The 12,817-nt window shown below is 41.6% G+C and overlaps 1 protein-coding gene across 2 annotated transcripts; it reads left to right on the top strand.

Moving 5' to 3' along the window:
* Positions 1–1,013: 1,013 nt before the first annotated feature.
* On the top strand, positions 1,014–11,507 carry adra1aa (adrenoceptor alpha 1Aa). Of its 2 annotated transcripts, none has more exons than XM_050051306.1 (2): positions 1,014–1,938; positions 10,120–11,507. In XM_050051306.1, exons 1-2 carry the CDS (start codon positions 1,017–1,019, stop codon positions 10,671–10,673), a joined length of 1,476 nt encoding a protein of 491 aa, XP_049907263.1. In that variant the 5' UTR covers positions 1,014–1,016; the 3' UTR covers positions 10,674–11,507. The 2 variants fall into 2 exon arrangements, with proteins under 2 accessions (XP_049907263.1, XP_049907264.1); XM_050051307.1 differs by having other exon boundaries at positions 1,014–1,914.
* Positions 11,508–12,817: the final 1,310 nt, after the last annotated feature.

Raw genomic sequence — 12,817 nt, forward strand, 5'->3', positions numbered from 1 at the left:
CAGTTGAAGATCATATTAGCATCATGAATGGCAATATAATACACATTAGGTTTGTGACTGAGGCTGTTGCATTGTTGACTCTACAGCTATTCTGGTGTGGCTCATTGCCATCTAGAGTTTTAACTGTGTGATGTTTCCCAGGCGACTCAGTGTGAAAGGCAACTGGTCAGTCCTGATATCGGTTTCTTTATTCCTCAACCTCACATTGTGTTTAGTCAATAAGCACAAGCACATTGATCCGACAGCAACCATGGCTCAGACATCGCTCTCGCCTTCAGACTTGATAGATGAGAGACATGAGAGCTGCAAAAAAGAAACAATAGACAAAACAAGGATGAATGCTTTTGAATTTTACTGTATGTGATGGGTGTTTCAATTCTCTCAAAGCAGATTCTTCTGTCTTTCTTTTCAAAGGCGCTGGATACTGTTGCTGTATCCTGTGATTGTGTTGAAGCTGAATCTGACCTTGGGTTCAACAGGAAGAGCCTGGATGTTGCCTGCTGCTCACCTACCATCTCACCCAGAAAAGTGGTTTTTCACACCAATTTTTTAGGAGCACGTACTTGAATTTTTTCCCCAAAACTGCAGTTTTTGGTTCACAGCACATACAAAGATTTGTCTGTGTATCCCATCTGTAATGCTTCCTAACAGTGTTTTTGTACCAGCTGCACAATCACAGTTTTAACATGACTAACATTTCCAAGATGGATTACCTGATTACAGCACAGTAGATTTTTGTCTGCATATATTACACCTCTCCCCCAGTGTTTTTGCATGCATCCTGTAGTTTTATTTTTCTTGATGCATCGCCAGCATAATGGCTCATTTGCCAGAGGCATCATCATTCAAATGATGTTGTGACAAGACGGACTTAATGTGATCATTACTCTAATGGCTTTTATGAGAATGCCCTGATGTCCCTTTTCTCCTGTAGTGAAACAAAATAAAATAGGTGTGTGTTACAGTCCACCTTTGCTGCGCAGGACAGTGTCGATTACAGCTTAGTGTTGGAACAGATGGTTCCTGTGCTGGACAATATGACCCCAGCTCCTCTGACACAGAACTGTTCCAACTGCACCCAAGTTTTAGTCCCAGAGCTCAACGTGGTCAAAGCAGTGGTTTTGGGCCTGGTGCTTGGCGTATTCATTGTGTTTGGAATTGTGGGAAACATCCTGGTAATCCTCTCAGTGGTTTGCCATCGACACCTGCGGACAGTCACGCATTATTTTATAGTTAATCTTGCAGTGGCAGATTTGCTGCTGAGCTCCACTGTACTGCCCTTCTCTGCCATTTTTGAGATTGTGGATCGCTGGGTGTTTGGACGGGCCTTTTGCAATGTTTGGGCAGCTGTTGATGTGCTCTGCTGCACTGCCTCCATCATGAGCCTCTGCGTGATCTCTGTTGACCGCTACATTGGAGTCAGTTACCCTCTGCGCTACCCAACCATAGTGACAAAACGCAGGGCGCTGCTGGCAGTGATGCTGCTGTGGGTGTTGTCTATCATCATATCTATTGGACCTTTGTTTGGGTGGAAAGAGCCGGCACCTGAGGACGAGTCCATCTGCAAGATCACAGAGGAGCCTGGCTACGCTATCTTCTCTGCCGTGGGGTCTTTCTACCTTCCTCTGGCCATCATACTGGCCATGTACTGTCGGGTTTATGTAGTAGCTCACAGGGAGAGCCGGGGCCTGAGGGAGGGCCACAAGACAGAGAAGTCAGATTCAGAACGGGTCATACTCAGGATACACAGAGGCAACACAACTGTATCAGAGGACGAGGCTCTTCGCAACCGCACACATTTCGCTCTGCGACTGCTCAAGTTCTCACGTGAGAAGAAGGCTGCCAAGACCCTGGGGATTGTGGTTGGCTGCTTTGTGTTGTGCTGGTTGCCCTTTTTCCTGGCACTACCCATCGGTGAGTATTGTGTTCATCTTAAATGTGATTCTGAATTTAAGATGATGTCCAAGATCTCTTTAGTAATTGTCTGGGCAAATTATGAAAGGAATCAACACAGTATAATAATTTAATCAATCAGCATATAGCATTTTGTTTAGTTTTACATTTTTTACACTTATTACTTATATTATTACTTATATAATTACATCTCTTGCTGAGAGTTAGATAAGAAAATTGATACCACTCATGTATGTGTGGTAAAAAGCTACAGCACAGACAGATAGCCTGCCTGTGTCGAAAGGAAAAAAAAAAAATCTACCTCCCAGCACTTCTAGAGCTTACAATTTAACATTTTATAGCTTATTTTTTCAATCCATACTAACACCAAAGAGAACATTGTGGTTTAATGGAGAGTTAAATTTTACTATCTCTAGTGAGCTTTAGGGGCAGACTTTGTTACCTTTGGACAGAGCCAAGCTGTCTCCCCTGATTTCCAGTCTGTATACTAAGCTAATAAAAAGTGGATTTAAACACTGCAGACCACTTATTGGAGAGAATCAATCGTCACTAGCGCAAAACAGGGCATCCTGCATAAGCCCACCATTTTTAAATTGCCAACTTACCATCTATAGTCAGCCTCGTCTCATAAAAATACATAAAAAGGACAGACTTGACAACGCATTACATGATGGTGGGCACAAAACATGTTAAAATTAAATGCCAATGCAAAGTCAGTAAGGATCTTTTGTCATGTTGGATACACAAATTAAGTGTGAAGGGTGACAAATTCCATGTAGGGTGGCTGGGACAGGCTGGGACATAACAGACTTTGCATCGGCATTGTTTTGTGTTGCCAGCTTGTAATTTTAGCATATTTCGTGCCCACCATCACCACGTAATGCGTTGTTAAGACTTTGTGTCCATTTGATGTATTTCTGAGACTGTGCAACAATAGCGATTGCAATTTTTTTATCCGTACAACCCAGATTTTTAAAGATGGCAGCCCGCAAAACTACGCTTTACGCTACGCCATTCAACTGACGAAGTGCAGACATTCCTCTAGTTGGTTGCCGATTAAAGGATTCAGCAAGTGTCACAATGAAGATGATGTCATGCAGTTTCATGTGGCATCACTATGGAGATAAGCTGAGAATCAACTGAGCACTTCAGGGGTACTATGTGCAGCGAAAAGAAAGTAGAGAAAAGGACCTGGTAACAAAAGTGAGTTGAGTCTAGTTGAACCATGTGGTGGACATGAGGCATAAATTAAGCTGGCTCAAGTTACTGAACAGACACATAGTAAAGTGATGTTCTTATCCAACTCTCGGTAGCAAAGACAATTTGCATGTTTCCAACAGTGTCACTATTTCTTTAAAATTGCACAGGTCATTTGGTTGAAATTCTCAATCAATAAGAAGTTACAAATTAAAAACATACTCATACCTTTGATCATGCACACTCACACATTTGAGTCAGAGCACTTCTAGAAAGTCATTTTATTACTGCATTAATTCATTTTACCATTCCATTCATCGATTTATGCCACTGCCAGGTTTGGAAAGTGCTGGCTGATTTAATGGTTTGATGATGTTAATTGAATTGCTCCTCTGTGGGCGCACACTGAAGGTACTATCATTCAGAAGAGCCTTGTGGTCACTTGAGCAGCGTAGTAAATGCTTGACTCGGCCAGGTAGATGCTCTATAAATAGGCTCAATGAAAATTTTAGACCTCTGACAGCCTTCAGTGCTCCCCTGTCTGCAAACAAAAGCCCAGCATTTCAGACCAACATATATTTCAAACACAGATCTTTGAATGAAGTGTCAAGCTGTTTCTCACCATTTCTCTGCTTGTTCTTCTCTCTCAGTTGTATCTATGACTCACTTCATCACAATGCCAGTCCAGGATGGACAGATAAAGTCATCGCATCTGTGTCAGACTTTATTTTATATTGCCTTTATGATTGTTCTCAAGTGTGCTTGAGAGAAATTCACACAGCTTGCCACCTGTGCATGCACTATATGTGCTGGTGTCAGTATATGGAGGGAATGAGAGAAGGAAATCCGAACCAAGTATATATAAGAGATAACAAAACCCTCACAAATCCCTCAGGTCTTTTATTTATTCCATGCTCTCATGCTTGTAAATATAGCTGCCTGTTACCATTTGGCTTTTGCCTTTCCAGACTGGGAAATAAGGAAAAGCCTACGCTTACCAATGCTCTCTTACTAAGGCTGGTGTCAGACTGCATACAGCTGCCACATAAGTCTCTGGACAATGAGAGATTTATGGGTGAATCACCAAGCAATAGTCTGGTTTTGACGTGTAGAGCTGGATAAGTTATGATTGTTTGCTTTGGTTGATGATTGGAGTATTCATTATGTTGTCGTCAAAGAAAAATGAATTGTGGGAATTTGATCCTGTCGACAAAAAGATGAGCTCTTTCAGCTCTGCGTGTGTTTGAGGATTGTCCTCCTCTGTCCTTGACATTTCAGAAGTCCTTCTCAGGGACTATAAGGAACTGTAAAGCAAGCCTTGCTAATTTAAAGAGTAACTTCATGGGGTGCCCCTATGGCTTTAAATGTTAAGTCCTCAACCATGAACGCCAGTGTCCCTGATTCAAGTCCAGTGGAGTACCTCTGTTTCATCTCTCATTCCCTTTTCTTTCTACTATTGCTATCTAAAGCCATAAAATGTCTCCAAAATATTAAGATAAATAAATAAAGAGTGACTTAGCAGGCTTTCAGCAACCTGTGATTCAAAGGTTTAACTCTTGGTGTGGTCAGAAGTGTGCTCTAATGCACCTGTAACCCTGCAATCTCAGAAAAAACAACCTCCAACATGGAAATCTGCAACGGAACGGTCATTAAAGTCAGAATTCCAAATTGGAAACTCGGGCAAGATCTGCCAAGCCACAGTTTAATGTTTTATATAATGTTTGTGTTGTGAAATGTGCTCTAACAATGTTGTAGCTGCCATTTACATACAGTTAGTTTGTGCTTGATAGAAGTGTTTGTGAGCATGCACATCTCCATCTCCTTCCACACAAAATGAATGCACACAACAACAGTATGCAACTGGCTTTGGTGGCTCACACTATCACACATAATTCTGAGTTGTTGTACATTATTAAAATGAGCAAAGACGAGCAAGACAGTTGTCTTATGTTATGTTTCTGGCCTTTTCTCTTCACTAATGGTGCTGTGGTAATTCGTGTGGGGCCTCTGTAGATGCTTGTGAGGCTCATAAACTTACCATACAAAGATCAGTTTGCTGTGGGCGTCCGTGTTTTTCCGAGCAGATGCACTTGGGTGCATTTAGATTGAAAGTCTGGAATTTCGATTTGGGATTATTGACTTCCGACTTGCAATGGATTGCAGCATCACCACACTTAATAGTGATGTATGGTGTACTGACACACCCTGGAGTACACCTCTACATCACAGCAGAGGAGTGAGAAGTTACATCGCTGCAGCTCAGAAAAAGAAAGATTTTCAGTGAGTGTAAAGTTTCACTTTAAAGCTGCACTAATCAGCATTTTTATATCAACAATGGGTCATTTGTGTAATATGTAATATAATGGCCATTTGTTGTAATGAACCCACAGATAATCATCTAACTTTCCCTTAGCTTTACTGAGCTTATTAGCATCTATCAGATCATTGTTTAGGTAAAGTCTTTCTATGCTACACTTTGAGTTTATGGAGACCAAAAACAGGGCTAAAAGAAGAGTGAATATTGGACTTCCATATTTGTCAGGTGGACAGAAACACAACTCTAAATGAATGCATTGCTCTGTGTCTGAAGGATGTGTCTGCTAACACGTTCACAACAACTTTATCAGATGAAAAAATGTCGATGTAATGTCTGCAGTTTGTTCTGCTGCTCCCACGTCAATAATCTCGACCAGAATGCACCATTTAGTTGCAGTTTGGTCAAAATCGTGGATCTCAAAAGCTAATAGTCTTTTGCAGGTCATCCAACAGTTTTTTTAAAGGGGTTTAATAAGCCAAGGTGTCATGAAAAACTGTCAGACGGACAGACTGTCAAAATAACAGCACAACAATTAGTTACACAGTTTTCACATGACAATAGCCAGTGACGTTTTATTGATTTTAGACAACAATACATTTATCGAACACTTGCAGTACCCTTCCTTTTTCTTTTAAGAAAAAAAATTAATCTCTTAAGTGTACCAGCAATAATAGAATTGTTCTTTTTGGCACAGCTGGGAATAAAATGTATGAGCCCGACAGCCAGGCACAAAATAATTTGCTCTCAAACTCTCTCCACCTCTTCTTTCTATCCATCTCTATATCACGACCTCATTTTTCAACAGCCCACGTTTAACCGTCTGCAACAGCCCATCCAATAAAGCATTTCACAAGACAGCTTCTCCCCTTCTACCCTGAAGATAGATAGATAGATAGATAGATAGATAGATAGATAGATAGATAGATAGATAGATAGATAGATAGCAGGAGAAGACAAGAAGAAGTCAGCCATTTAATTATTGTAATGTTTCACTGGCAGTCACTCGGTATATGAAGAGTCACGTTTACAGTGAGTAACAGTGCTGCGTGTAATGTGCCTGTTAAGCCATTTTCTCTCCTTTTTCATTAAGGATCCGACTCACGCTTTCTGTCGTTAATACTTCCTCTTATCACAAGCAGCACAATTTATAACGGCAATTTAGTTTTATAAAATGCTTCACCTTCATGGCAACTGGGGAGCTTTTATTTAACTGGATTAAACTGTTAGAAAAATTAAGTGGATGTAAATGAGAGCAATCTCTCTATCTGTCTCAAGCGGCTGATCCTGTGCTGATGTCATATAAACACAACATTTGAAGTAATAGATACTAGAGCAGGTAACTGGAGCTCTAAATGATTTGAGTTTTCCACTTTGGCCCAGAATGAATAATCTCAATAATTGTTGGATGTACTGTCATCATTTTTTACAGACATTCATGGTTCTCAGAGGATGAGATGATGTGGTGTGTTATTCCTCTTACACAGATTTAAGATATATCTCAAAAACTTTTGAAGGGATTGCCATGAAACTTGATACAGATATTCATGATCCCCAGAGAATGATTCTCTAACGACTCTTGCGATTCTTGTCCTCTAGCGTCAGCAGCAAGTTGTGTTAGAGGAATGTCTCAAATTCTGTAGAGACATTATATTCCCCAGAGGATGAATCCTACTTAAGCCGGATTTAAACTTGTAGCCTACACTGATGTGAGCATTTATACTTGTGCAGTGGTGTGTCTTGTGTCGCTCTGCAGTTACACCTCCAAACACTAGTTGGCAGCGGGGATTCTGTGAAGTGCTGTAAAGTTTAGTTGATTCAAAACACACATTAAACATGGCTTAATAGAGACAATTTCAAACACAAATTGGCTTCACTACAACTCGCAGCATTCACAGACAAACACTTGTGTTAATCCGGACACATTTTCCCCACATATACAACATGCTAATGCTATTAGCACAAGCCTGTACATTTACATTGTATAAATTAGCCTGGCTAGCAGAGATTTCCTCTAGGCCTACTCATATAAAACCAGGGACAACAGCAACATTTAACAAAGGTAACGTTACAATTTCAGCCCCATTACAACTCACCAGGTTCACTGACAAAACAACTGTCTTATACTGAACACGTTTTCCAAACAAATACAACATGCTAACGTTATTAGCACAAGCCTATGGCATTTTACATGGTAAAAATTAGCCTAGCGAGGAGTGGAGATTTCCTCTGCTCATATAAAGCCAGTATAAATCCCTGAAGGATAAATCACACACAAGACTTAAAATGCTATTTTTGTGGTGGGGTTTTTTTCTACACAATTTATTGTTTCTTATCTGTGAAATTAAAGTAAATAGAAGCTCCATTTCCACTGAGGGATATGGTTTCAGCTTACAAAAATAGAGAGGAGGTCTGTGTCGTAGCTATGGTGTTGATTCAATGCAGAAGTATAAATTCCGCCTTACACTGAACAAAAATATGAATGCAACATTTGTTTTTGCTCTCATTTTCACAGGTCTAGGAGATTCAAGATCTGAGACTTTTAATGCACTCAAAAGAATTATTTCTCTCCAATTTTGGTCACAAATTTGTTAAAATCCATGTTAGTGAGCACTTCTCCTTGTCCAAGATAATTCAGAAACCTGAGAGGTGTGGCATATCAAGATGCAGATTAATAAACAGCATCATTTCAGGTGTGCCTTTAGATGGTCACGATAAAAGGACACTCTAAAATTTGCAGTTTTATCTTGGAAAAAAAGGCATTTATAAGGATTTCACATGACTAGCGCTACAGAAGTGCATATTTGGTCGCAGATACCCAAAGGAATCAGTATCTGGTTTGACCACATTTGCCTCAAGCAGTGCGGCACATCTCTTTCACATAGAGTTGATTGTGGTCTGTGAAATATTGGCTTACTCCTCTTCTCCTCCTCTTCTGTGTGAAGTTACTGGATATTGGCAGGAATTGGAACATGCTGTCCAGAGCCAGAGCATCCCAAACATGTGCAATGGGTGTCATGGCTGGTGAATATGCAAGCCATGCAAGAACTGAGATGTTTTCAGGTTCCTGCTTGCAACACGGGGCCATGCATTATTATGCTGTGACATGACATGGCAGTACAATGAATGGTATGACACTGGGTATCAGGATCTCATCTCGGTATGTTCAAACTGCCATCAACAAAATGCACCTGTGTTTGTTGTGCATAGCTTATGTCAGCCCATACCATAATAACTACACTGTCAACATGAGGCACACTTCACAGTGCTGACATGAGGAAACCTGCTCACCCATATGACGCCAAACACGCTGTCTGCCATTTGCCTGGTACAGTTTAAACTGGGATTCATCTGTAAGGAGAACACATCTCCATAGTGCCAGATGATATCAAAGGTGAGCCATTGCCTACTCAAGTGGGTTACACTGACAAACTGCTGTCTGCCAGTTTCTGATGGTTTGTGCGGAAATTTTTAAGTTGTGCAAACCATTTATTGTATCAGCTGTTCAGGTGGCTGGTCTTAGAGGATGTTGCAGGTAAAGATGCTGGATGTGGAGGTCCTGGGCCAGTGTGGCTACATCTGGTCTGCGATTGTGAGGTCGGATGGTCGGATTTCTTATGGTGAAATTAATATTCAGTTTAAACGTTTCTGGTCCTGCAGTCAGTATGACAGTGGTATGCTCCCTCAAAAGTTGTGATATTTGTGTTATATGAAGTGCACATTTTAGAGTGCCCTTTTATTGTGATCATCCAAAGGCACACCTGTGTAGTAATGATGCTGTTTTATAATCAGCATCTTGCCAGCTACACCTGTCAGGTGGATGGTTTATCTTTAACAAGTGACCAGAATTTGGGACAAAAAAGTCTTTTGTGTGTATAGAAAAAGCTTCTCATGAAAAATGGGAGCAAAAACAAAATTGTTGAATTGTAATCAAGCTCTCTAGAGGAATGGTTCTCAACCAGTGGTCCTTCAGGAGTTCCATGGGGTCCCCAGAAAAATGGTTAATAGTTTATTTTTACATTTTAATTCACCATAGAGGTGAGCCCAATGTGAGTAAGAGTCATAAAAGTGACTATTCTGATGACAGGTTTCACTTCCTCCACAGTTATCCCCTCCACTGCTCTTCAGTCATATCTAACAACTAATATCTTTTCATGTGGAGGTCCCTGAAGCCAGATCTTATTAAATGGGGTCTGTGACCTGATGTGTATCAATTCAGGGGTCCTTGAAAAAAAAAAGGTTGAGAACCACTGTTATAGAGGATACCAAACACCTGCAAAACCAATGACATTCCCATCAGCGACACCAGTATATGCCTACTGTGTGTTCAGCTAGTTTGCAAGTGTTAGCGTGTTAATAGGCTTAACTAAGATAACCCTGGAAAATATTACCTGCTTAACGTCAGCGTGTTAGCATTGTCACTGAGAGCACAATATCACAAATCACAGTTTGCCTCAGAGGGCTTTACAGCATACGCCATCCCTCCGCCCTTGGACCCTCACAGTGGATAAGGGAAAAACTCCTCAAAAAACCCTTTAAGCTGACGATAGAATTTAGCTTAAATCACAGATGTGCCTACAGCATCACAGAGCTGCTAGCGTGGCTGAAGACTCTTGTATTCTAATATGTCAAACTCAAATTGCTGTGATATTAATGTAATGTAAATCACTCTTGTGTGCCTACTGTCCCTACAGGCTCCATATTTCCTGCATACAGACCTTCGGACACTGTCTTCAAGATCACCTTCTGGCTCGGTTACTTCAACAGCTGCATCAACCCTATAATCTACCCGTGCTCCAACCAGGAGTTTAAGAAAGCTTTCCAGAGTTTACTTGGAGTTCACTGTCTGAGAAGGACTCCCAGACCACACCATCATCATCTGAGTGCGGGTCAGAGTCAAGCACAGGGTCAAGGCCAGCCCCTCACGCTGGGCTTGGACAGCAGGGGGGCTCCCTGTCGGCTCAGCCCTTCCTCCTCTATGGCCTTGTCCAGAACCCCTTCCTCCAGGGATAGCAGGGAGTGGAAGGTCTTTCCCGCTGGCCCCACAGGCAGATCTGGACCGACCGAGACAAGCAGGGATAAAGTGGCCAAAATCTGCAGTAAAAGCTTCCACCGGACCTGCTGCTGCATCCCCAGGGGTGGGACTCCCCCGCAGGAGTCAAACTGCGCCCAGCCCCCTCCCGTTGGAAACCTTCCCACCATTAAAATCCACCAACTGTCCCTGTCGGAAAAAGGAGATCCTGTATAACCACTATAATCCTTCATCCATTAGTCATGACTCCCCTTTCAAGGTCACTGATGAGAATATATTTCCCTTTGCTCTCTTGGATGAGCTGTGATGGAACGGTGGCTGCTTTGAAATTTGAAAGTCTCAGCGTTGATATCGTTGTGTGATTTTTCCTGGATGTAAGATCGTCAAAGACATATCTATATTTATCTTATGCTATATTTTACCCCTTCAATAAGGTGGCTTTTCAGCTTTCGAAACACAAACTAGGCTACTGCAGAACACAGCTTGGGAGGGGTGAAAATAAGGCAAAAGTGTATCAAGTTTTGTAAAAGTGTACAAAGAAAGAGATCCTCTGAGCACTTTCCTGAGGTGGATGGAAAGGGAAAAAAACAATACACAATAAAGAGACCTAAAGATTTGAAAATGTTTACATATTTTATATTACAGAAGAGCAGTTCAAATGTATAACAATGTAAGTGGGAACGTTTTACATATTGCATGATTTCACCAAATATTTCAAACATGCTGGTCAGTGCTGGTGCTCCTGCTGTCTCCAAAGTTTGCCTAATCCTGTTCCTGTTGTCAAAATGTTGTTGGTGTACTGCTCCGTACACATAAAGACCGAGGGACCTTGCATACTCTCATGTCACATTACAATAAATTTGTATGACGTATTCCTATGAAAGGATGTATGAGGGCATTTTTGGACTCTTTCTTTTCCTGTGAGTCACTGAATACATAGCCCCTGAAAACGTCTAGTTCATCTATCCACATTCCCACAATTTTGTGTACCTCCGAGCGGTGCCAGATGGATGTCTTAATATACTTCTGTGGAATTTTAACTGACCTTGTGGTTGCTGACCTCAATCCTGACTGGCCCACAAGCCTCTTAAAAAATCCACCAGATTTAGCGATGTCAAGTTAAGTCATACACAGTCTCAGACATTCTTCTCTCAGGCCCTTGTTTCAGTCCTTTTTTTAGTTGCCATCCGCATGCAAAGTCTTTATCCCGACCTTCATAACATCTTTGCGTGGGTGCTGGATTTTACCCGAGCAAAGGTTGAAAACTTAGAGTGTTTGGTGTGAGTTCAAGACTGCAACGTGTCTCTCTGTTTACGCAAAGGCATCAAAGGGCAAGAGGACAGCCTCTGCCAACTGTATTGATTTTTCTCCTCCTTCTGTAGTACCAAGATGTACTCCCTTTGCGAGTGCGAGAGGGAAGAGATGCAGTCGCGTGTTAAGTGCAGCAGAAGTGGAGTCGACAGCTCTCCCACGGGGGAGGGACGCGGCGATGCAGCGAGAGTGCCTGTCTGTGTCCGCGTTGTCATTGACTGGCATGTCTGCGAACCTGTAAATCACACCATCTCTGTGCAGATGCCATTAGGAGAGCAAGCTACCAGCCGCAGCAATAAACTACAGATGGTGCAGATGACCTAATTCACCCCTCCCTCTATTGTTTTTTTCTATACAGAGCGGTGGCGTTATGAACAAAAACCTCAGCCTATGAATAGCCTACCTGTGTCACGCTTTATAAAGATAGGCCTATATCATCTTCCAAATGCAATAATGAATATCATAATTAAATCTGCAGCCTCGCAGGAGTCAGATATAGACCAGAACAGAGCATGAACACCCCCCATGTGCTTCACTAGTATTCATGGTTAAATTATCATTAAGTATAATCTACATTTCCACAGTGTTCCTTTAATATTCTGTAGACGCTGAATCACTAAGCTAACAATCATTGACTCTAAAGGGAAATAAAAAAACAACCATAAATACTTCAGATCTATATAGATGTTCATGACGATATTGTAGTGATGTCAAATCAGCTCTAGACTTGTAATAGTGGTGTCTGTGTTTCAGTGAAAGAAGACAGCAAGCACTGCTGGTGACTCATGTTTGCACACTTTTCCCAGGAGGGCTTAACTGTGGAAAGTCTTCCTGATGCTTTTTGTTTTCTCTCTAAAGCTCTCATCAGCTGCAGTGGAGATGTTGACATTATAGGATTCCCCTCCTCTCTGGTTTAATCAGTGCGCTCAACATGCTAAGTCCTAATTGGACAACTGTCAAACAGCCAGGGGTGTTCGCTAGTCGCAGAACTGTTGCTGATGTGTGCATCAACTGTGACGTTTTCTTGCTCAGTTCATTTTGCTGGCAGT

The sequence above is a fragment of the Epinephelus moara genome, chromosome 8 (assembly GCF_006386435.1).
Source record: "Epinephelus moara isolate mb chromosome 8, YSFRI_EMoa_1.0, whole genome shotgun sequence".
Classification (NCBI taxonomy): domain Eukaryota; kingdom Metazoa; phylum Chordata; class Actinopteri; order Perciformes; family Serranidae; genus Epinephelus; species Epinephelus moara.

Bases quoted from the DNA above. Each gene is read 5' to 3' on its own strand.
- adra1aa (XM_050051306.1), top strand. From the start codon at position 1,017: ATGGTTCCTGTGCTGGACAATATGACCCCAGCTCCTCTGACACAGAAC. The intron at 1,939-10,119 runs GTGATTCTGAAT...CTGTCCCTACAG, and splicing joins GTATTGTGTTCATCTTAAAT to GCTCCATATTTCCTGCATAC.